The sequence below is a fragment of the Pteronotus mesoamericanus genome, unplaced genomic scaffold, assembly GCF_021234165.1.
Source record: "Pteronotus mesoamericanus isolate MK-2021 breed Mesoamerican mustached bat unplaced genomic scaffold, CSHL_Meso_final contig_20, whole genome shotgun sequence".
Taxonomy (NCBI): domain Eukaryota; kingdom Metazoa; phylum Chordata; class Mammalia; order Chiroptera; family Mormoopidae; genus Pteronotus; species Pteronotus mesoamericanus.
In genome coordinates, this window is record NW_026555085.1 from 17,870,148 (window position 1) to 17,896,608 (window position 26,461).

Sequence of the window (26,461 nt, forward strand, 5' to 3'; positions counted from 1 at the left end):
ATTAGCTGTCATTTCTATAGATAACATCAAGAAAGAAGCACAGCAGTGTGACTCAGAGCCTGTGCTTGGGACCCCCCTGCCATCTGCTATCTGCTCCACTCATTGTCCTCTATCTTTTCCTTTGGGAATTAACACCTAACATTTTCTGAGATAACTCCCCTCCAGAAATCCATGTTACCATAAGGTTAAACTAAACTGTGGGCTGCTGAAAGGAGACAGATTACAGAAAAATATGCTGAGAAAGAGCCTTTTCAGCTGAAAAGGAAGTCCAAACACATCAGGGATGTATTCAAATGATCCCAATTCTGTCACTGAGAGTACCCTCAGGAAAAAGGTCTTCCTTCAAGGTCTTCCTTCAAGGTCTTCCTTCAAGGTCTTCCTTCGGGGCTGATGGAACTCAGCCAGGTGCCTCACTTCTCTGCTGTGCTCTCCTTCTGGAAGTGACTCTGGTTTGCTCTGAGTTGCAGAACATATAAATTGGTGGCTGGAAAGCTCCCTTTTAGCTTTTCTCCTGCTAAATATGATGAATTCTATGAGCTTATTCTGAATAAGAACACACAAGTAAGGAATCCTGCAATTAGTTGAATCCAGTTAACCAAAACCCTTTATAAATCAGCATTTCCCCACAATTAGCATCTAAATACAAAAAAAGCAAATTACGAAATAATAATCAGAGCAGAAAACTTTTAAGCTTTGCTCTCAATTTGGTACATATTCAAACCAAACTGCCACCTTTCTATAACTACATAATACTTTTCAATAACACCTAACATTTCAGGGAGCTCTAATTGTGTGCCACATATTTGCACTGTGAGAATCAAGTGTCTAGCTTACCTTTAACATGGCAATCCTTTAAGCAGGTTTTACTATTCTCTTCATTTTACAGATTGCCAAAACCAGCCATGGAGTTGTTAGCTTACTCAAAATCACATATTTAATAGATTGCGTTAAGGAAGCACAAGTCTACAGAACTCAATGTTTTAACCATCAGGCTATGTTGCATCCTAATTATTGGAACATGATAAAATGATGACTTGAAAGTATATTAGTCAGTACATAACAGTAGCTAATTTACTTAGCGTTCCCTGTGCACCAGGCACTGCTGTAAGCACATTATAACTATTACCTTATTTAATCTTCACACTAATCCCTTTAAGTAGGTCCTACTTTTGTCCCCATTTTTCAGACTAGAAAAGTGAGGCACAGAAGAAATTAAATGAATTCTCTCTACCTCACACATCAAAGAGTGATGGAGCCAGAATTGAAACCAAAATGTATCGCTCCAAAGTACATTCTTTTATTGTTACACATGCACCCTTTTATTTCCCTCCCCCCTTCCTTCCTTCCTTCTTTTTTCTTTAGGATTTGATACAGTGCAGAAGAAAAATACAGATCTAATGCATTTTAGAATGATCTTCGTCAATAAGTTTAATCAACCACTAGAAGTTGAATCAAAAAGGAAGTTCTGGTTGAAGAGCTTAATGACTATTTAAATAATCAGATGATTCAATTCCTGAGCTTCCGGTTAACTGAATTTCCACTGGCGTAGGCTATCCTGTTCAGAGAGAATTCCAGCCCATGAGATATTTTTATTTCATCTTCATTGGTAAGAAAGGCAGCACAATATTCAAAGATGCTCCCAGAAAAATTGCTATTTGAAGCATTATGACTTTATCAATCATTTGTGCAACAACTTTGAATATTTTCTCTTGAATCACATTTATTAAAAACCAAAACTGCATAATTTAAATTTGATTAGATTTCTTTCATTTTAAACATGTTTCTTAATGATTTAATCAGACATTTTAAAAGTATTCTCCATATCTTGTTGTTACAGAAATTCTAAGTCATCACCACTTTTACTCCTTATAGGATTGAATAGCCCCAAAGCTTATAATTAATGAACTGCTAAAGTCAGACATATAGATGTAATGTAATTTTCAAGTGGGACAAATGGGAGTTATTGGCTTCAAAGGGATGATGTTTTACTGTATTTTCTAATGGGAGGCATTCAGGAAATGTTTACCAAATGAATAAATTATATTTCTCACTATTTTCTGTTATTTAAATGTCTTTATCTCAATAAATATTATCATCTTTTTGTTTATATAAGTTTTTGTATTATTATATTTTTATATGATCTCTTGTTCTGGATCTTGATTTTTTAAACATATGTTTGTTTAGTTTATAAACTATTAATGCTCTTCTCTTGACAATTGTAAGACTTTCTGACCAATGACCCATTCTTCCATTCATTGCTCTTCTCTGTTTAAAACAATGACTTTCTAGTTCTACATGGCTCCTTCTCCCTTCTCCTGTATTAATATCTATGCTATTTTCCCCTCAGAACATGTTTCCTTTTCCCATATGCCCAACTGGCATTCTCTTTTCAGTACGGACTCAACTTAAATATTACTTCTACCAGGAAGCCATTCCTTTTACTAATGACATGGTCTGGAAATTCAAATCCTCCAGGAAATAACTCACCCAATATTCCTCTTCTAATTCCTATACTGAAAGAAATCAAATTAATGTCAACAATAACAGAAGTATTATTGTATTTTGTTTTCCAAAACTCTTACTTATAATAAAATGACAATGCCTTCCAGCCAAAGACCACAAGGAACACTACTATAATTAAACAAATTTAGATTTGTTAAATCATTACAGTGAGAAAGAACACACATTATTGGGGACTATGGAGCATTTCTCAAAGAAGATATTAGAATGAACTTATTATATATTTGCAAGTGTTAGGTGACTTGGAAGAGGACATATCATATATTTGCAAATGTTAGATGATGTGGAAGAGAGTGCAAGGCAGCATGATTGGTTTTTGTCAAGAAGAGAGTATAATTCTATGATCAATTATGTTAATAATTATACCTGGAAGGTGAGAAGAGCAGACTAAGACCAAACTGTGATTGGTAAAAAAGCAGGAATCACTCTTACTATTCTTGTTAAAAGAATATTTGGTCCATTTTATATTTTAGACAATGTTTTTGTTTAATTTTTACCCAGTCATGATTATGGAGTGGTCTCATATCTCAATCCATCCCGGTCACAGAGTGCTCTTGTCTGATGCTATTCCGCCAGACTGTGGTCGACAAGACAACCTTGAGCCCACTGTGAGTGCCAGACCAGCTCCCGGCAAGACCATCACCTCCTAGATAGCAGCCAGCTCTCAGGATTGATTTTTATTTCTCAAAGCTATATATATAAAATATATATAATAATATATTAACTATATATATTATATTTTATGTATTATATATTTTATATATATTATATTTAACTATATTATATATAGTTAAAAGGGCCATATTACCCAAAGCAATATACAGATTTAATGCAATCGCCATGAAAACCCCAATGGCATTTAAAAAAATAGAACAAAAAACATCATCAGATTTGTATGAAACTACAAAAAATAAATTAGCCAAAGCAATCCTGAGGGGGAGTAGAGGGAAATCTGGAAGTAACACACTACCTGACTTGAAATTATACTACAAAGCAACAATAATCAAAACAGCATGGTATTAGCAGAAAAACAGACACACAGAAAATGGAGTGGAATTGAGGCCCAGAAATAAAACCACATGTATATGGGCAAATAATTTTTGACAAAGGAACCAAAACACGCAATGCAGGAAAGAAATTCTCCTCAATAAATGGTGCTGCGAAAATTGGAAAGCCGTGTACAAAAGGATGAAACTAGATTACAATTTGTCCCCATGTACAAAAACTAATTCAAAATGGATCAAAGACCTAAATCGAAGATCTGAAAAAATAAATTATATAGAAGGAAACATAGGTACTAAACTTATGGACCTTGGTCTTAGAGAACATTTTATGAATTTAACCTTACAGGCAAGGGAAGTAAAGGCAAATATAAATGAACAAAACTATATCAAACTTAAAAGTTTCTGCACAGCAAAAGGAACTGCCATAAAAGGCAACTAACTGAACAGGAGATGACATTTGTGAACAATAGCTCTGACAAGCAGTTAATATCCAAAATATATAAAGAACTCAATACAACTCAACACCAAACAAATAAACAATCCAATTAAAACCTGGGCAGAGGACCTGAACAGACATCTCTCCCATGAAGACGTACAAATAACAGACAACTATATGAAAAGATATTCAACTTCATTAGCTCTTAGGAAAACACAATTGAAAACTGAAATGATGTAACCAAATGCAGGTCTGGCTGCCTACCACTTTGAAAGCCAATACAGATGTGATATAAAGGAAAATTGTTTTATTCAGATGCAAACAACCTGGAAGATGGGGGACTCTCGCTTCAAAGCCCATCTTAACATCTTAGTGCAGGCAGGGGTTTTTGTAGGGAGGGAGAGGGGCAAGGAGAACAAAGAGACCACGGAGAGAGGCTGTGAACATGCAGGCAGTGTCCTTGCTTGTCCTGATATGGATATTTAATGTCAGCATCATGGAACTGGTCAATGACAGCCAAATTTCTGCAGCTAGGCAATCTGCATCACCCGAAGTTGTGGTCAAGGACGTTTCTTGTACAAGCAGGAACTAGAACTGCTAGCACTTGCAATATGCTTACAAATAAACTGTCAGTATGTGAGTTCTTTTCATCAGTTTGTTAGTACATCTTATTTTAATTCTATTTCATGTTAAGTCAGAGTAAAATAAAATTTTCTTCACTGTTACAATGAGATATCACCTCCTACCTGTTAGAATGGCTGTTATCAACAAGACAAGTAAAAAGAAGTGTTGGAGAAGTGGAGAAAAAAGGATCCTGCATTCACTGCTGGTAGGAATGTATACTGGTACAATCGCTATGGAAAATAGTATGGTGGTTCATCAAAAAATTAGAGTTATGTGATGCAGAAATCCCTCTTCTGGGTATCTACCTGAAAAACTCAAGAACACTAATTTGCAAAGATATATGCACCCCTATGTTCATTGCACCACTATTCATGGTGGCCAAGACATGAAGCCAACCAAAGTGACCCTCAATATGGGATTGGATAAAGAAGATGTGGTAACTATGGAACACTACTCAGCCATGAGAATAGATAAAATACTGCCACTTACAACAACATGAATGGACCTTGAGAATATTATGCTCAGTGAAATGAGTCAGTCCAAAATAGCTAAGAACCATATGATCTCATCCATACATGGGATATAAAACTGCTGAAACTCATAGATACCGACAATAGCATGGTCATTACCAGAGAGAAGTGAGTGGGGAGTAGTAAAGGGTAAAGGGTAAAAATTACAGTGCAATTTACAGATAATGTATCATAGAAATATGCACTTGAACCCTGTATGGTCTTACTAACCAATATCACCTGGATAAATTGAACTAAAAAAATTTTTAAATACAATGTATATTTAGTTTATCAAACTTAAAAGACACAGAAAGCATTGAGAAGAAAATGAAGAGCTTCCTGGTAGTTGTTTTTTCCCTGAATGTGAATACCAGGGAAAGGGAGAGAACACAAAAGCATGCCAACTTGTGTGAGTTGGCCCTGCAGTGGTGCTCCAGCTCTCGGACAGCTGCGAGGCCCAGCAGCAAGAGGGCTGAAGAGAGAGCACCAGGTCCCCCCACCAATGCCAGCTCCTCTGTGGTGGGAAAGATAGCAGTAACCAAGCTGCATCCAGGAGGTAGCACTCAAAATTGAGTGGTTTAGAACATACTCCACAGCAAACAGCCTGCAGTTGCCAGAACTGAGCTTTTTCATCCAATACAGTCCTTACTGGCTGCTGTATATATGTGTTAACTTATCTAAAACTCATCACAATCCTATGTGGTGGGCTCCATTGCTATCTCATTTTACAGCTGAAGAAACAGATATGGAAAGGTTAGAAAAACAACTTGTCCATGATCACAGAGCTAGGGAGTGGGATACCTATGATTCAAACTCAAGCTGTCTGGCTCTGGGGAAGGTGCTACTAACCAATATCAAATAGTGTTATACTTACCTAATTTTGCCCACTTTGAGAATTAAAACTTTTATCATAGGTTTTAAAACAACCTTATCTAGTCATCTCCCTATTTCTATCTCTGCTATCTCCCCTCTCTCTTCTCTTTGTATATGTATCTGTACCTGTATATGTATATATATGTACATCTATCTCTCTATATATGTATATGTGTATATACACATATCTAGATGTATCTACACACACACACATATATATATATAAAGATGTGTATACATACACATATATATGTAGAGAAAGATATATAAATATATGTATATACATACACACCTACAGGTCTGGCACAAATAATGCCTCTTTTTATTACAAAATCATACACATATATTTCTGTAACATAACTATCACATTCAAGCATACCATATGACATTTTGGGTGAAATATTCAAATTAAAACTATAAGTTATTACACCCATATTATTACCCTGCTAACCACACTCAAGCAGGCTTTACCTCTGCTGGAACTTGTGTGTGTGTGTGTGTGTGTGTGTATGAAAAACATATAAAATGGATTTTTAATTTCTTTTACAATGTTGTCAGAATGATGGAATGCAAACTCTGGAATGAGAGTAGATGCCCTTTACTATGCATTAAAATGTGGGTAAAATATACAACAGCTCTGAAAATCATAAATGAGAATCTTGCTAAATTCCCTTTTTTAAAAATGAGTGACCTAATAAAATCCTCTACCCTCTTTCTAGTACCAAGAGATGGGTGTCTGTTCAGATTCATTCTGAACTCTTTTCCATGAAATAACCTTTCTCTCTGTGTTTCAGCCTGTCTTATTCTGCACTGGGATAGAGGCATCTCAAAGATGCCACTTCCTGCTTAAGGGTAGTAGGAAGCGAGACCCTCCCTCATCTCACAATGCCATTACAGATTTCTAGGCAAAGCCATCAAATGCACCTCACAAGAGCAGCTTGGAAAATTCCGTTGAATAACTTCCTTCCCCTATGTCTTTTTTAGCCTATAGGTACCAAGGGGCAAAACCTTCAGCCATCCTTTATGAATCACTTAATAACGACCAATTTATTCTGGATAGGAGTTAATTAAAAACAGTTATTGTACAAATATACACTATTTATCACCTTTAAGTTAAACGTCATGGGGATTAGAAAATGCCTAAAAATTATATTATATCTTAGTAGCATGAGTGTTTTATGGACCCACATTTGCTTTGCCAAATAGCAACTTAGAGTAAATTCTTTAATTTCATATTCCATTTCCTATGATATTTATAATGCTGAACCAGTCAAATTAATGAATTACATGCTAATTTTGCAGTTGGACATTGCTAATATATATATTACCACCCCTGCCACAGAATCACTGAGTAACACTCAGCAAATGTCCTCCTCAGTAAAATGAGGCTAAATACTACCATATTTTGCCATGTATAATGCTCATTCATGTTTCTGTGTGCATTATACATGGAATTATTAGATCCATTCTTATGCCCATGTTACATAGTCATTATACTTTTGTATAATTCACATCCATATTTTTCCCTAAAACATTTGAGCAAAAAAAATGTGCATTATTCACGGCAAAGTATCATAAAATCTTATGCTGAATAAAGGGTTGTTAATAATCACTGCAATAAATTGTTTAAGTTTCTTTAAAACTAGGCACAGACTATGGCTAATTCAGTACCACAAATATTTATTAAGAACCAGCAATGTGCCAAATAATTTGGACACAAAGATGACAAAGATAAGTACCTGCTCTAGACAGAGAGGATCTTACAGACTTACACAAAAGACAGGCCCACCAATGGATAACTTCAAGTAGGTATAGTAGTAAGCACTATGATGTGTGTCAGAACACAAAGGAGAGACTTCTAAGTAAGTGAGTTGGAATTATAGAGGGCAAGGAGAAGGTGTTAGAAATGAGAACATGTTTGAATGGTATCTTTAAAAATCTAAGCAGGAAGCAGCCAGCTAACGAGAAGGAACAATGGATAAAAATCTTATATAATGCCAAACAAGTGAATAACAAAATACTGTTTCAACATCCAGATTTTTTGACAGCTGCTGCACTGGTTTTGTTGATGGGGACTTTATTTTTTCATTCATTATTCATTCATTTGGCTGGCATTGGGAAGTCACATAGCTTAAGAGCACAATGAATGCTCTTGGTCAAAATGTTCTTTTCCACCTGAGCCCAGTAGTGGTTTCCACAAACTTGATTACTGAAAGCAAGATCAAGTAGAGAGCTTTCTCTGGAGCAGGTCATAAAGAGCTTGTTTTTAAACTTTATTTCTTATGTCTCTGAGGCAGGTGTCACTCTATCATGTCCTGCTGTGGGCTTAACATGTTTAAGTGAAAGGTCTATCCTATTTTAGAAGTCATCTTTGTTTGTTTGTTTTTAATTACTGTGCCATTTTATTTTTAATTTATAAATCATGCTTATTCTGTTACAGTTGTCTCTATTTTTCCCCCTCTACTCCCCTCTACCCATCCCCCACCCCCCGCACAGTCAATTCCCACTCTGTTGTCCATGTCCGTGGGTCATGCATACATGTTCTTTGTCTAGTCCCTTCCCCTTCTTTCCACCATTGTCCTCCTTCCCCCTCCCCTCTGGTCACTTTCAGTCTATTCCATGTTTCCATGCCTGTGGTTTATTTTGTTTGTTAGATTATTTTGTTGAATAGAGTCCACTTATAGGTGATATCATATGGTATTTGTCTTTCATCAACTGGCTATTTCACTTAACATAATATTCTCCAGTTCCATCCATGCTGTCACAAAAGGTAGGAGTTCCATCTTTCTTTCTTTCTTTCTTTCTTTCTTTCTTTCTTTCTTTCTTTCTTTCTTTCTTTCTTTCTTTCTTTCTTTCTTTCTCTTTCTTCTTTCTAAATGCAGACTGATTTTATTTATTTTTTAAATGTCAAAGTTAATTATAAAATATTAAAAAATTTAAAACCATTATAAAGTCTCAGCAATTAAACCAACATGACACCAGCACAGAAATAATCAAGTAGATCAATGAAATATAATAAACATTCTAGAGACAAATGCATATATTTGTCTAACAATGTAATATATAATTAAGTTGATATTTCAAATCAATGGGGAAAATAAGGCTTATTCAACAGATAAGGTGTATGGACCACTATTACTTGAAATAAAACAAATATAGAGCCCTAGTTCACACATTATACAAGAAATATTCAGATCAGTTAAAAATCAGTATGTAAAGTCTGAGTTTTAGGAGAAAATACAAACGAATATTTTTCTTACCCTGAAGTAAAATATTCAAACCCAGAAGCTATAAAGTAAAATGTTGACAATATGACTATATTAAACATTTAAGACTGTACAATAATATACATATGAAAAAAATTAAAGGACAAGAAGTAATAGAACAGGCAAGTATTTGCAACACATCTAAAAAAGGGTTAATGATTTTTTTTTTTAGGGAAAAAATTCTACAAATATTTAACAAAAAAAATGGATAAAGAATACCAAAAAGTCATTTAAAGCTTTCTAAAAAATAATAGAAATAGGCAAGAAATATACAAAAACAGGTTTAGTTTCAACAAATAATAAAAGGACAATTAAAATAACACATCATTGTCACAATCAGATTCACACATATTAAAAAATATTGGTAATATCAAGTATTGGCAACTGTGAAAGGAACTGGGTATTCATAGACTCTTTTTCTTCATCTTAAAGTAGTCCCTTTAGCACATTTTGCTAAATGTGCTGGTTTGGTGGAGGTGTATTCTTTTAGCTGTCCTTTGTTTGGGAAACTCCTTATTTTGCCTTCTATTTTAATTGAGAACCTTGCTGGGTAGAGCAGCCTTGGTTGTGGGCCTTTGCTTTTCATGACTTGGAATATTTCTTGCCACTCCCTTCTGGCTTGCAGTGTTTCTGTTGAGAAGTCAGCTGCTAGCTGTGTCAGGGCTCCCTTATATGTTACCACCTCTTTCTCCCTTGCTGCCTTTAGGATTCTCTGTTTGTCTTTGCTATTTACCATTTTAATGATGATATGTCTTAGAGAGGACCTCATTGGGTTCTTCTTGAGTGGGACCCTCTGTGCTTCCTGGACTTGTGTGACTTTTTCTCTCCTCCAATTAGGGAAATTTTCCATTATTACTTTTTCAAACAGGTTCTCTATCCCTTCCTCATCCTCTTCTCCTTCTGGTATCCCTATTATGCAGATATTATTACGTTTCAGGTTGTCTTGCATTTCCCTAAATGCCTCTTTATTCTTGTTGAGTCTTTTTTCATTTTCTTGCTTTTTCTGGCAGCTTTTTTCTACCTTGTCCTCCACTGATCCAACCTTCTGCTTCATCTAGCTGCTTTGGATTCCTTCTACTGTATTCTTCAATTCAGAAATTGTATTCTTCATTTTCCTCTCATCTCTTATTGATAGTTTCTATGTTCTTTTGCATGCTGATATAGTTTGCAGTAAGTTCCTCATAGTTTCCCTGTAGTTTTTTGTAATTCTCTCTGAGCTCACTCAGCTCATTGAGCTTCCTTAAAACCATTGTTTGGAACTCAGTATCTGATAGTTTACTTGCCTCTATTTCATTTAATTCACTGTGGGGATTCCTCCCTTCCCTTTGACTGGGGGGTATTTCTTTTCCTTCCCATTATTTGTGAGACTCTTCTTTTTTGCTTCTGCTTCTTAAGTTGATCTGTCTTGATTTCCTGACTTTGTGGTGTAAACTCCTATGGTAGGAGACCTCTGTTTTTTTCTTTCTGGGTCTGCCTCTGATGATGTCAGATGTCATCGCTATCTGACCTTAGGCAGTATGTTTGAGACTTCCAGGAATCTACTGTCTGTGGATGTCTCCTTCAGCTGTTAATTTAGTTTTACTGCACTCAGCAGGCTGCCTTAGGCAGCACAGAGCAGGGCAGAATCCCACCTTGGGGCAGAGCTATTGGGTCCTCTGATGCTGCTGCCACTCAGGGGGAGTAGTCCCTGCCTGAGCAAGAGGGCTGCTGCCATATGGGGGATGAGTCAGCACCAAGATCCCGCTGGCTACTCTCTCAGTTCTCTCCCCAAAGCCTCCTTCCCCTGTCTCTCCTCAGATGTCGGTAGCCCACTGTGCCCCTGCCTTTGCTGGAGACCAGGGTAAGTAGCTGCAAATAAAAATTTATGCATTGGCCCTTTAAATGGTTCTTTGCGTCTCCAGCCGCCTGTCTCTGGCAGAGAGCAACCATGCTGCTTTTCACAGCTGGCTGTTTTCTGTGTACTTTTGGGGCTCTGGTGCTGTAGGCTAGAGATCCCCACTTTTGATTTAGACCCCACTCTTCTCAGGGGGATCAAACTGGCCATTTCAATATCCTTCTTGTGTTGTGGGCACCCCGCCCACCTTCTCAAGTCTGTACAGCACCCCTTACCAGTCAGATTGCGTTAAAGCCGATTTTCTGTCTCTGAGGTTACAAGGCTCCTCTCTCCCTATTATTCAGTTGTTTATTTCTCCACACTTTAGTTGTAACTCCAGGTTGGTCCTGGGAGGAGGTCAGTGCAACTCACTCCTCCACCATCTTGATTCTCCCTTTATTTGTTGTAGAGAGAGTACTTAACGCTCAAATGGAGTTAATATCAGTTCTGAATATTGTTCAGCTCACACAGAGCTGAACTCAGTTTTGTTGGTAACACAAACATTACTTTTTAATCTTAGTTATTAAGAATGGTATTTGCTCTGGCTGACCTGTACCACCATAGCCAGAAGAACCCACAGGCTCTTTCTTTTTCATATGTCCCAATTTCAAAGAGCAGAACTTATTAAACTATTATTAAATAGGGTGTGTTAGCAAGCTGCCATGTATGTTTTCCTTGCTATTACATAATCTTCCCATTTTCTTTCATTTAGAAATGAACCTCCCCCAAAAATTCCCCAAAGTATTTTGGAATATTTAATACATGCCCATAAACACACAAGTCTTATTTCTATTCATTTCTCCCTTTGAATTTTCTTCCAGTTTCAACTCTGTCCAAATCAAATCTTTTTCTTTCATGAAATTGTGCTAAAGTATATATTAGTTATCCAATAATATCCCAGGTGAGATACACATTATCTTTTCCTAATATAGTATGCAAATTACTAATATAGTGGAAAGGAATCACAGTCAAAATTTAGCGGTCACTTTTGAAACATTAAATAAAATATATATTTTGGACAATAGCTTAATCTGTTAAAACAGCGAGGTAATCTCTGCTGAGGAAAAAACATCACAATTATAATTATTAAAAACACAACTACCTCCTTTTAATTTACAGTTGCTTGTGACTTTATTTATGTTATTCCCATCAGAATATTTTAGACTTCCATCAGCCTATTAAAACCTTTTGAAGCTTTTTCTGATCCTTCAGGAAGAATCCACTGTATTTTCACAGTATGTAGCATACATCTCTACTTACCAATAATGTGATTCTTCCTTATATGTCAGTTAACTGCTACATATATATCTCTCTCATCATTTAAAAACTTGAATGTAGTTGGTCATAAGACAATTTGAGGCCTCCAGTGAGGATTAAGGATTTGCAAGAGAAGATCAAACAGAAGTAAAGAACAGTCAGGACTGGGATGCCAGGAAATAATATACTCAAACTAGTTCAGGCCATTGTTCAATGAGTCAACATACACTTGTATTCGATCCATGCATCATCATCTGTGATGGTGGGCTACCTGTCTTTTGAGTGGATATCAATATCTTGGCTTCAGGTGCATTGTTTGAATTGTAAATGACTCCTGAGTAAGTGTGGGAAAATAATGAATACAACCTTGTTAGAAAAGTTAAGTGGAGAGTTAGGGCTTCTTTCAAGTGAGTAAGTGTGGGAAAATAATGAATACAACCTTGTTAGAAAAGTTAAGTGGAGAGTTAGGGCTTCTTTCAAGTGAACAGATGTTCAACAAATAGTTCCAGCCTCAGAAAGGAAACCAAAGCAAAAAGTCAGAAACAAGGACAAAAAGACACAGCAGAGGTCAGACAACAGGCTCTGTATAGTTCAGAGACGAGTGATCTCAAATCCTAATTTCTTTTTGATAGGAGCCCAGATCTATGAATTAGTTATTTAAGTCATTCTCTATGTGGATGGATGGAAGCATTGATAGATACACTCTGTTTTAATCAGAAAAGGAGATTAAATATATGTATATGTATGTCTGTGTATGTATGTGTACTATTTTTTTTAATTTTGAATAAACCAATAATTCTCAATCAAGTGCAATTTGTCCTTCAGACAGCAGCTTTTGGCAATGTATGAAGAACTTTAAGTTGTCACAACTATAGGGCATGTGCTACTGGAAGAGGGGGTAGAGACCAAAAATACTTCTAAACATCCAGGACATCATCTAAAATTCATATTTATTAGAAGGTATCAGCTCTGTCTCAAAATTAACCAAGTAAAATTTACCTTCGAGACTGTCGTGTTGGAACAGATTGTGTTTCTTGTTTCCTCCTATGTTTAATATATTGACTAACAGGCCCTCATGTGTAACAAACTCTAAATAAATATATATTGGGCTAAATTTAACTAATGGATAAAAAAGATATGGTACATACAGAGGTGGCAAAAGTAGGTTTACAGTTGTAAGTATGCAAAACAGTTTATTCTGATGTTATCATTTATTAATTATCATATTATTTATTTGCATTGTATAATAATTGTAAACCTACTTTTGCTCATCCCTGTATATACAGTGGAATATTACTCAGCCATAAAAAAAGAATGAATTCTTACCATTTTCCACAACATGATTGTATTGATAGGGTATTGTGCTAAGTGAAATAAGTCAGAGAAAGAAAAATACCATATGATTTCTCTTACATATGGAATCTAAAAAACAAAATAAACAAACAAGCAAATCAGAAACAAACTCATAGAAAAAATAGAACAAACTGATTGTCCCTAGATTGGAGGGAGGTTAGGAATGGGGTTGAAAAGGTAAAAAGGATTAAGAAATACAAATTGGCAGTTATAAAAGTAGTCATGGGGATATAAAGTACAGTATAGGATATAGAGTCAATAATATTGTAACAACTACATATGGTTTAAGATGGGTATTTGAGATACCTGGGTGATCACTTTATAAGGTACATAAATGTCTAATCACTATATTGCACAACTGAAATTAATATATTGTATGTCAACAGTAATTCAAAAATAAATTGATTTTTATAAAGTATATAGTTATTTTTGACACAATATAGGTATAAAGATGCTTTAAGTATATTATTTTTATAATTAAAAATAATTAAAAGATACATATATCTGAACCCAACTAGAATCAAGAATTACAGTTGATTTAGTTCAATAATAGGTTAGTGGGTATCATCCAGACATCTATCACTTTGCCAGAAGTTCTGCAGAGTATAAAAGTAACAGAGAATGCATTCTCTGACCTTGAAGATAGAATATATCTTGAGAAAGCCATTTTGTTCCACAGAAAAACAGCACATGAGTGAATGTCAAAATGAGTAACTTATTAGTGCAATAAAGAACAGAAAAAAAAAATCAATATGTCTGGCATTGTCAGAGATAGCGTCTTGGAAAAGATGAGAATTGAGCTGACCCTTAACAGTCCAATGGATAAAATTTCAATTAAATGACCAACAATGAGGAGAAGGTGTTATAAGGCAGAGAAAATAGTATGAACAAAAATAAGAATTTATGACTAACCATGGACAGGTTCATGGGGGCAGAGATTACCCTAGCTGAAGCAGGTAAGAGTTCTGAACTTCTAGCAAGTATCCATTATGGTGAGAATCAAATGAGTGAATATTGGTAGTAATACTTTGTAAAATAACTAAATCTATGAATGAGATGAAATATGCCATCTCCAAACAAAGTTTGGAAATTTTGTTTTTAGTCTTTATCATACTTCAAGTGATTACTTAACCTAAGACAGTTTAGCACATCTTCCCACACATACAGATCTTTGTACTATATAAAGTAACACTCTGGCCTACATAGTGTACCTAATATTCCATAAAAGTGACCATTAGCAAAGGCAAGCCAAATTTAGCTATAGCCCCAAGTAGCCTTTCCCCCCATCATGGCTACAAAGATAGCAAGAGTCCTAATTTCAGAAGAGAAGTGTCCTAATTAAAGAATCATTTTAATTACTTTAACTAATATCTTACTGTTACAAGTTTCCAGGGGAATAAGAGAACAAGTATCCTGTTTGGTCAAGGAGTCTTGCAGAAGTTTTAAATAAACAATTGATGTTAAAATCTTTTGACTTAATTCAGTGTACATATATGTTGGGGTAGTAATTAAATGTAAGAAGAAATAGATGATCATCTGCAAAAACAAAACAAAACAAAACACCTTACCTTATATTTAAGTGCAGTTTTCAGAACCCTTTCTACTTGTTAGGTTAAAGGATCGTTCCTGACTAGTGACCCAGGAGAGAGAACTTTGGAGAATAAACAGGCTTTATTTTGGAATAGGAAGAACTCTGGTGCAGTAACAATTAACAGTTAATAACGGTTAATAACACATAGGTGGACCAATGTGACTTTAAAATTAAAGATAAGCATTATGTACATTTAAACCTGTAAATTCCATTGTCTATCTATAAAGCAAGAATTCTTAGATCCCCATAATAGAGGTTTGGGTAGGTGTCCACTCACCTACAAAAGTTCACTGGTTAGGAATAGTTTCTCCTGATTATAGCAGCCTTACTTACAGCAGTTTAGTCAAATGAAGATTTGATTTTCTTTAAAGAGCATTCAAGATGAAGGTAGGCCAAGGCTCTTTTTGGTGGCTGCATAATGTCATTTAGAACAAAGTTCCTTCAGGCTTTCTAATGAACGTCCTTAAATGACTTACAGTTACATCACATTGTCCAGAAATATATCACACCTAGTTGAATGATAGGCTGAGAAATAAAGGCTTTAATTGTGTACACTGTAATCCCAAATAAAAGTGACAAGAAAGAAAAGAATTATGTAGGCCAATTAGCAAACTATATTAACAACACAAAATCAGCGATTATAATAAGACTCTGGCCATGATATACCTTTTAAAGCACTACTAAATAAGTTAGATCTGTTACTCAGAACTCCATTATCTAAGTGCCACACAAAGATCATTTTCTGGGTTTTCTTTTTCTTTTGCTTCCTCAATGAAAACTTGGATATTTATTAAACCATGATGCCTGTCTATCTTATGCTGGTTGAAAGCTTATAATTTCAAGCTCCCAGAAGTCATGAACTGTGAGGCTACCCTCACAGTTTAACAATTATGACATGATTCTATATTCTTTTCAAACATTCAGAACTTTATTGGCCTCAACACTTTCATCTGTTTTAATACAGAAATGGTTCTTTTGTAACTGTTTAAAAATATTTTATTATTTATACTATTACAGTTGTCCCACTTTTTGTGTATTTGCCCCCTTCCACCCAAGCTACCCTTAACTTCCATAGTCAGTTCCCACACGATTGTCCATGTCCATGGGTCCTTCTTATATGTTCTTTGACTAATCCCTTCACCCTCTTTCAGTCAGTCCCCACTTCCTCCCACCCATCTTAGAGCTGTCAGTCTGTTCCATGATTTTATGCCTTTGATTCTATTTTGCATATTAGTTTAGTTTGTTCATTAGATTCCTCTTATATGTGAAATCATATGGTACTTTCCTTTCACTGACTGGCTTATTTCACTTAGCATAATAGCCTCCAGTTCCACCCATGCTGTCACAAAAGGTAGGAATTCCTTCTTTTTTTTTCCTGCTGTGCAACATTCCATTGTATAAATGTATCACAGGGTTTTGTTGTTGTTGTTGTTGTTGTTGTTTTTTATCCACTTATCTACTGATGAGCACTTAGGCTGTTTCCAAATCTTGGATATTATAAAAAGCACTGCTATGAACATGGGAGTGCACAAATTTTTTTGAATTGGTGTTCCAGGATTCTTAGGGTATATTCCTAGCAGTGGAATTGCTGGGTCAAAACACATTTTTAATTTTAGAAGTAATTCCACACTGTTTTCCACAGTGGCTGCAGCAGTCTCCATTCCCACCAACAGTGTGCTAGGGTTCCCTTTTCTCCACATCTTCACCAGTACACTCTGTTTGTTGATTTATTGATGATAGCCATTTTGGCAAGTGTGAGGTGATATTTCATTATGATTTTAATTTGCATCTCTGTGATGGTTAGTGATGTTAAGCATCCTTTCATATGTCTGTGGGCCATCTGTATGTCTTCCTTGGAGAAGTATTTATTTAGGTCCTTTGCCCATTTATTAAATTGAACTGTTCATCTTCCTGGTGTTGACCTTCTTTACATATTTTGAAGATTAAACCCTTGTCCAAAGTATCATTGGCAAATATGTTCTCCAATATAATCAGTTCCCTTTTCATTTTCATAATGGTTTCTTTAGCTGTGCAGAAGCTTTTAAATTTGATGTAGCCTCATTTGTTTATTTTTTCCTTTATTTCCCTTGACCTAGGAGATATATCAGCAAAAATATTACTGCATGAGATACCTGAAATTTTACTGTTTTTCCTTTAAGATTTTTTTTGCTATCCTGACTTACACTTAAACCTTCTATCCATTTTGAGTTTATTCTGGTGTATGGTATAAGATGGTGGTCTAATTTCATTTTTTTGCATGTACCAGACAAGTTCTCCCAACACCATTTATCGAGGGGAGTGTCTTTACTCCGTTGTATGCTCGTGCCTTTTTTGTCAAGTATTAATTGACTATAAAGACCTGAGTTTATTTCTGGGCTCTCTGTTCTGTCCCATTGATCTATTTGTCTGTCCTTATGCCAGTATCAGACTGTTTTGATTACTGTGGCCTTTTAGTATAATTTGATATCAAGTATTGTGATCCCTCCAACGTTTTTCTTTCTCAAAGTTGCTGAGGCTATTTGGGGTCATTTTTGGTTCCATATAAGTTTTGGAATATTTATTTTAGATCTGCGAGATATGCTGTTGGTATATTAATAGGAATTGCATTGAATCTATAGATTGTTTTGGGTACTGTGGACATTTTAATGATGCTAATTCTTCCAATCCATGAACACAGTATATGCTTCCACTTAATTGTATTTTCCTCAACTTCTTTCTTCAGTTTCTTATAGTTTTTTGAGTACAGGTCTTTTACTAACTTCATTCAGTTTATTCCTAGATACTATTTTTTTTCTGTTTTTACAATACTAAATGGGATTGTTTTCTTACTTTCTCTTTCTAATAGTTTGTTATTGGTGTATAAAAATGCCACCAATTTCTGAATGTTGACTTTGTATCCTACTACTTTACCAAATTCATTTATTAGGTTGAGTAGTTTTTTGTTTTGTTTTGTTTTGTTTTGTTTTGTAGAGCCTATAAGGTTTTCTGTGTACACTATCATGTCATCTGCAAATAATGGCAGTTTTACTTCCTACTTTCCAATTTGGATGCCTTTTATTTTCTTCTCCTTATCTGATTGTTGAGGCTAGGACTTCCAGTACTATGTTGAATAATAGTGGTAAAGCAGACATCCCTGTCTTGTTTCTAATCTTAAGGGAAATGTTTTTAGTTTTTGCCCAATGATTATGATGTTGGCAGTAAGTTTTCCGTTTTTTGGCCTTTATTATATTGAGGTATGTTTCCTCTATTACCACTGAGTGTTTTTATCACAAATAGATGCTGGATTTTAGCAAATGATTTTTCTGCACCTATTAATATGATTATGTGATTTTTGTTTTTCATTTTGTTTATGTGATGTTTCACATTTATTGATTTGCAAATATCGTACCATTCTTGCATCCCTGAGATGAATCCCACTTGATCATCATGTATAATCTCTATAATGAAGTGCTGGTTCCAGTTTGAGGATTTTAGCATTTATATTTATCAGAGATACTAGCTTATAATTTTCTTTCTTTGTCTTTACCTGGTTTTAGAATTAGGATAATAGTGTCTTCATAAAAAGAGGTTATAAGTTTCCCTCTTCTTGAATTCTTTGGAATAGTTTGAGAAGAATAGTTGTTAGTTCTTCTTTAAATATTTGGTAATATTCACCTGTGAAGCCATCTGGTCCAGGGCTTTTGTGTGCTGTGAGTTTTTTTTATTGCTGCTTCAGTTTCACTAGTTGTTATTGTTCTATTCAAGTTTTCACCTTTTTCCTGATTCAGTTTTGGAAGATTGTGTTTCTAGAAATTTATCCATTTCAACCAGGTTGTCCAATTTCTTGACATATAATTCCTCATAATAATTTCTTACAATCCTTTGTATTTCTGTGGTATCAATTGCTACTTCCCCTCTTTCATTTCTGATTTTACTTATTTGGGATCCTCTCTCTTTTTTTTCTTGATGAGTCTGGCTAAAGGTTTGTCAATTCTGTTTATCTTTTCAAAGAACCAGTTCCTGGTTCATTGATTTTTAAAATTTTTTTAGCCTCCACTTCATTTATTTCCTCTCTGTTCTTGATTAATTCTTTTCTTCTACTCATTCTGCACTTTGTTGTTGTTTTAATCCTTTTAAATGTAGGGGTAGGTTGTTTATCTGAGATTTTTCTAACTTCCTTAGGTAAGACTGTAATGTTATGAACTTCCCTCACAGGACTGCTTTTGCTGTGTCCCATAGGTTTTAGGTTGTTGTGTGTACATTTTCATTAGTTTCCAGCTGCTTTTTCATTTCTTCCTTGATCTCATTGTTAATCCATTCATTATTTTAAAACATGTTATTTAGCCTTCATGTATTTGAGTGTTTTTTAGTTTTTTTCTTGAGGTTTATTTCTAGTTTCAAGCCATTGGCATGATCCAAAAAAAATGTTTTACATGACTTCAATTTTCTTGAATTTGTTAAGGCTTATTTTGTGTCCTACCATGTGGTCTGTTTTTGAGAATGATCAGTGTGCATTTGAGAAGAATGTATATTCTGCTTCTTTGGGATGAAATGCTCTGTAAATATCAGTTAGATACATTTGATTTAATGTGTCATTTAATGCTGCTATATCCTTGTTGATTTTTTGTCTGGAAGATCTGTCCATTGTTGACAGGAGAGGGTTAAAATAACCTACAATGACTTTATTTTTGTTGGCCTATTCCTTCAAGTCCTCCAAGATTTTCTTTATATGTTTAGGTGACCCTCTATTGATTGCATATGTGTTTACAAGGGTCACATCCTCTTATTGGACTCACCCCTTACATATTATGCCATGATCTTCTTTGTCTTTTTTTATGATCTTTGTTTTGCAGACTATTTTGCAAGACAAAAGTATTGCTATGCCAGCTTTCCTTATAGTCTCCATTTGCACGGAATAAATATTTTTTTTCTATCCCCTCCTTTTCAACCCGTGTGAGTCTTTCATTTTGAGGTAGCTTTCTTATAGACAGCATATATGGAGGTCATGTTTTTTCATACATTCAGCCACTCTATGTCTTTTCATTAGAGAATTTAATCCATTTCCATTTAAGGTTATTATTGATAGGTGCTTATTCACTGCCATTTTTTCCTTTGTACCTGTGTTCCTCCCTCTCTCTCTCTATTTTTTCTTCTTAAAGCAGACCCTTTAGCACCTCTTGCAATGCTGGTTTGGTGGAGATGCACCCTGTTTAGGTTTTGTTTGTTTGGGAAGCTCTTTATTTTACCTTCCATTTTAAATGAGAGCTTTACTGGATAGAGCAGTCTTGGCTACAGGTCCTTGCTTTTCGTTACTTGGAATATCTCATGTCAGTCCCTTCTATCCTGTAGTTTTCCTATTGAGAAATGAACCAGAAGCCTTATCAGAGCTCCCTTGTAGGTAACTAACTACTCTCTCTTGCTCCCTTAAGATTCTCTATCTTCAAACTTTGCCATTTTGTGACATGTCCTCGTGTGGGTGTCTTTGGGTTCATCTTGACTGGGATTCTATGTGCTTCCTGAACCTGCATAATTCTGTCCCTTACCAAGTTAGGGAAGTTTTCAGTCATTAGTTCTTCAAACAGGCTTTCCATCACTTCTTCCCTTTCTTCTCCTTCTGGTATCCCTATGATACAAATATTGTTCCATTTCATGTTGTCCCAAAGCTCTCTTAGACTATTCTCACACTTTTAAGTCTTTTTTTATTTTTTTGTTCTGACTGGGTATATTTTTCTGCCTTGTCTTCCAAACAGCTGATTTGATCCTCTGCTTCATCTAGCCTGATTTTAATTATTTCTAGTATATTCTTCATTTAAGATATTGCATTCTTCATTTCCAATTGGTTCTTTTTGTAGCTTCTCTGTCTTTTTCCATCTTGATGTAGTTCTCATTAAGCTCCTTGAGCATCCTTATAACTATTACTTTGAACTCCCTGTGTGATGATTTGTTTACCTCAATTTCATTTAGCTTTTTTTCTGGGGGTTCCTCTATCTCTTTCATTTGGAGCCTGTTTCTTTGTCTCCCCATTTTAGTCCTCTTAACTTCCTGTCTTATGGGGTGGGCTTCTGTGGAAGGAGTTCTGTGGTACCTGATCTGGATGTTCTAGGAATGCTCTTTGTGTGGGTTATGTGGGTTCTCCTGATGAATTTGGGTCTTGAGTGTTGTTGGCCTGTTCATTGTTGGGATCTTCCCTCCAACTGTCTGACTGAGGGACTCAACCCCCATCATGTCTAGGACACTGTTGTACAGGTACTGACAGAACAAAGCAAAAGAACACAAAAATACCCAAACAAGCACCTCCCCCAACAAGAGCAATATCAATGAGAAAAGATCAAAGAATAATAACAGTGGAAAGAGAAATGGAATATTAGGGAAAGGGGGAAAAACAGAACTAGAGAAGGCCAAAGGACAGAAAAGTGATTATGGGAAGAGAAAAAGAAAGAGAACTAATATGAATAATGAATTGAAAGAGGAAAACAAGAAAAAGGGACACATAAAGAGAAAGAATAACAAAAATAAGAAAAAGAAAGAAGAAAGAAACAATGGAGTAATCAAAGGTAAGAGTAAAATAAAAGATACGAAAGGAAAAAATGGAGCAGTAAAAATAGAAGAAAAAATAGAAAATAATAGTAATAAGGCTATGAAAAAGAAAAACAAATGCAAATAATGAAAAATAACAAAGTAGAGTTTATCTCAGCAGAGTTTAGTGCTTACCTGCTGGGTTCTCCCTTTGGATACAGCTTTGATTTTGTGTGAGCCAATATCAGGTGCTGCCCATGCCTAGTGCTTGACAGCCTGTTGAAAACTAAAAGCAATCCACAGTTCGTGGCTGATTATTCTGAGCTTTGCAGCTCCCAGGATGGGCCAAGCTGCTCTGAAAAGCTGGGGTTTTCATCGCTGGGCCCAGGGGTGTGTCAGCAAGGGGCCCAAGTCACCACAGGATCTGTCTGTTCCTCTTTCTGCCTGCCAGCCTACTGTCAGTCTTAGACTCCATTCTCCAGACTTTCTTAAAGTACTTCATTTTTGTACCTTTATGCTACATTTTTATCTAAATAGATTTCTTGGAGAACGTATCTTCTATCCATTCATAGAAAGAATTTTTGTGTTTTACTGCTATGTCTACAAGTGCAAAGCTGATGATACATGAAGATTTCTATTCAGTCAGACAGTTATCAACTGATGTATAAATGATAGTAATTGACAGAGCTAATTCAGGCAAGTGAAAAAAAGATAAATTGAATGTATAGGATAACTTTATGATTTCTGATTTTGCTAATAAAGAAGCAAGTGATGGTATCTTAAAAGCTGTCAAGTTCCTGAAATATAACATGTCAGTATCTAACAGTTTCTGGCACATAGTAGGTGCTCAAGTAGGTTAATAAACGTTTTTGTCCATTTACCCTTATCAAAGTATGCACAGAATTTGGTAATAAAAATAAGCATTCTCTATCCACCTCAGTGAGGCACTCAAACATTTACTCAGCATACATCATTGTGAATAAAGACTCTGGGATAAGCCCAAAGGAAATGCTTCCTGTGATCTCTTGTTCTGAAGAGATTGCCCCATTCTTTTTTGTGACCTGGAATAATTTTTTTTGGAGTCATATCCAATGTTAATTAGTCAAATCTATAGGAATTTGTTTCTAAGCCATTTGGCCACCAAGTTGATTATTAACATTGTAAAATCAATGTATAGTCACCTTTAAGTGTTTAAAATCATCTTATAATTTCCTACATCAGCATGTAAATCAGCTTGAAATAAAGGTTGGAGACTATCAGTCAATACATCAGTTGATCAAGCACTGAACTGGTATTGGGGGGCATTTGAAGATGCACAGGTAACAGCTCTGCCCTTAACAACTTATAAGTCATTTAAAGAGACAATGTGCATGCAGATAATGTCACATTATATTACAGCTTGTCAAGTTAATAGTTCAGACAATAAATGTTTTATTTTTCCCAACACTTCCAATAAATTAGACTTTCCCAAAATGGAAACATGGAGCAAATATGTCCTGTTATGGAACAAAATTTTGAGATCCTGATAGAAGGACTAGAGTATAAAGTACTGTTTAGCATAGATAAAGATAACATGTCAGGAATTCACTTGAACCATAGGAGGAAATAAAAACAATTATTTTTTTTTCTTTTCTTAAATTAGGTCATGGAACTAAAGGAGTATTTGAGCTTCTGTCTGGATGGCGGAGAACCAGAGAAAATTTGCCCTTCAAAGACAGGGTAGCAGATGCTTATTCTGATGTGATGGTCACCTATACCATGACCAGCTCCCTGTACCTCATTACCTTTGGCATGGGTGCCAGTCCATTCACAAACATAGAGGCTGTAAAAGTCTTCTGTCAGAACATGTGTGTCTCTATTCTGTTAAACTACTTTTACATTTTTTCTTTCTTTGGCTCCTGTCTGGTCTTTGCTGGCCAACTAGAGCAAAACCGTTACCATAGCATCTTTTGCTGTAAAATCCCTTCTGCAGAATACCTGGACCGCAAACCTGTGTGGTTCCAGACAGTGATGAGTGACGGGCATCAACAGACATCCCATCATGAGACGAACCCCTACCAGCACCACTTTATTCAGCACTTCCTCCGCGAACATTACAATGAATGGATTACCAATATCTACGTGAAGCCATTTGTTGTCATCCTGTATCTCATTTATGCCTCCTTCTCTTTCATGGGATGCCTGCAGATCAGCGACAGAGCCGACATCATTAATTTGCTAGCCAGCGATTCCCCAAGTGTTTCCTATGCCATGGTTCAGCAGAAATACTTCAGCAACTACAGCCCTGTGATAGGATTCTACATCTATGAGCCCCTTGAGTACTGGAACAGCAGTGTCCAGGAGGATCTACGGAGACTCTGTAGTGGGTTCACTGCAGTGTCCTGGGTGGAGCAGTACTACCAGTTCCTGAAAGTTAGCAACATCAGTGCCAATAACAAGAGTGACTTTATCAGTGTTCTACAGAGTTCCTTTTTAAAAAAGCCAGAGTTCCAGCATTTTCGAAATGACATCATCTTCTCCAAGGCAGGGGATGAGAACAATATCATTGCATCTCGCTTGTATCTGGTGGCAAGGACCAGCAGAGACAAGCAGAAGGAAGTCATAGAAGTGTTGGAAAAGCTGAGGCCCCTGTCCCTCTCAAAGAGTATCCGATTCATCGTGTTCAACCCCTCCTTTGTCTTCATGGACCATTATGGCTTGTCAGTCACAGTGCCTGTCCTGATTGCAGGCTTTGGTGTTCTTCTGGTGTTAATCCTTACTTTTTTCCTAGTGATCCACCCACTAGGAAACTTCTGGCTAATTCTTAGTGTCACCTCAATTGAGCTGGGCGTTCTGGGCTTAATGACATTATGGAACGTCGATATGGATTGCATTTCTATCTTGTGCCTTATCTACACTTTAAATTTCGCCATTGACCACTGTGCACCACTGCTTTACACATTTGTATTAGCAACTGAGCACACCCGAACGCAATGTATAAAAAGCTCTCTGCAAGAGCATGGGACAGCCATTTTGCAAAATATTACTTCTTTTCTTATTGGGTTGGTCCCCCTCCTATTTGTGCCTTCGAACCTGACCTTCACACTGTTCAAATGCTTGCTGCTCACCGGGGGTTGCACACTTCTGCACTGTTTTGTTATCTTACCTGTGTTCCTAACCTTTTTTCCCCCCTCCAAAAAGCACCACAAGAAAAAGAAACGTGCCAAACGAAAGGAGAGAGAGGAAATTGAATGCATAGAAATTCAAGAGAACCCTGATCACGTTACCACAGTCTGATGGATGTAGACTAATGGATTATTCTTCTTTTCCAGTATTGCACAACGATGCAGGGCGAGTAAAGCTCAGACCTCAGCTGCTTGGGCTGGCCAGGGGTAACAAGGCAAGTCAGATCAAGAGTGAATTATTCATTACACATCAAGGCGTCCACTTCTTGGAGGGAAGAGGGAATAAAAGAACGGGGAAAAGTTCTTTGCAACCTTTTCTCCACTAAAAATAAGTTTCTAGATATGATGTTAGAGCTTTTTCATGGAATGGATGAGTCAATGACGTATTAGAAGGCCAAGAGAACCAACTGCTTTCAAAAATAAAATGCTTAGAAAGATGGAGAAGAGAGGAAAGGGGGCCTCCAAATAGGGAAAAATAGGAGACATAGAAAATGTCAAAATTGCCATGGCACTTTTCATATTTGTTTTCTGAACAGGTTGGTCAAAGGAAACCTATGCACTTGGGAAGTATATATTTAATCCTGTCTAAACCAAAGGACTTCCCAATCCATTTTATGTGTGTATATATATATGTGTATATACCATATATACATATACTTAGATTTGTCTTTAGTGTACATTGACATTTGTGTGGAGGGAGATGTCCATTTGCAGATAGGTCGGCCTTTCTCTAGAAAGTCAAATCAACCTTAGCCAAATACAGGAGCATTCATGGTCATTCATGGAGCATTCATGGTCATTCAAAATCAACTCAAATGTTTCAGCAGCAAGAGTATTATTCAACTGTGTTAAGCAAAATAAACAGATGTGAGTCCATTAGATTTTACATATCATGTTGTCAGTCTTTGAGATTCTTTGGATGACTTAGCAAAAAACACGAAAGGCATTTGAATTAAATACCACATGGACAAGGTTTAAAATCTCATGTTAGAGATAAATAGTTGACATGGCTTCTTGGCTTTTAGCAGTTCTATGTATTTGAGGAGGCTGATTTGGCTACATTCAGAGACCTCACCCACAGCAAATGAGCACTTTATACATATGTGTATAAGGGTGCATACGTGTGTGCATGTGTTTATGTGTGTGTTTGTGTGAGCTGGGGTATTCGATAGTTATAATGTTCTCATTTTAGATGGTGAAAATATACTGCCATGGAATATAGATAATTACCATAGAAGAAAGGAGACAGAACTAAGAAACTTGTAGAATGAAATAGAGTAAATGGACCATCATCACTCATCATACACCATCAACTGGTTCTCAGTGTAAAAAAACCATTTTAATCCTATAAAGTCTATTGTGTTCTTTGCATTGATATTTGGAACATTAACGCAGACCACAATCACTAGCATAGTGGTCACTGTAACTACTGCAATATTGTTTTGTAGATTCTTGCTGTATCATTGTTCTTGTAACCTGAACAATGCTCTTCAGTT

General features: G+C 36.0%; 1 protein-coding gene across 1 annotated transcript in view; it reads left to right on the top strand.

Annotated features, from left to right (window-relative positions):
• The window catches only part of PTCHD4 (patched domain containing 4), a 200,749-nt gene extending 175,672 nt beyond the window's left edge, over positions 1-25,077 (top strand). Inside the window, exon 3 of the mRNA XM_054569474.1 lies at positions 23,444-25,077. Coding sequence (XP_054425449.1) covers positions 23,444-25,077 — 1,634 coding nt within the window. The remainder of the gene's footprint in view (positions 1-23,443) is intronic.
• Positions 25,078-26,461: the final 1,384 nt, after the last annotated feature.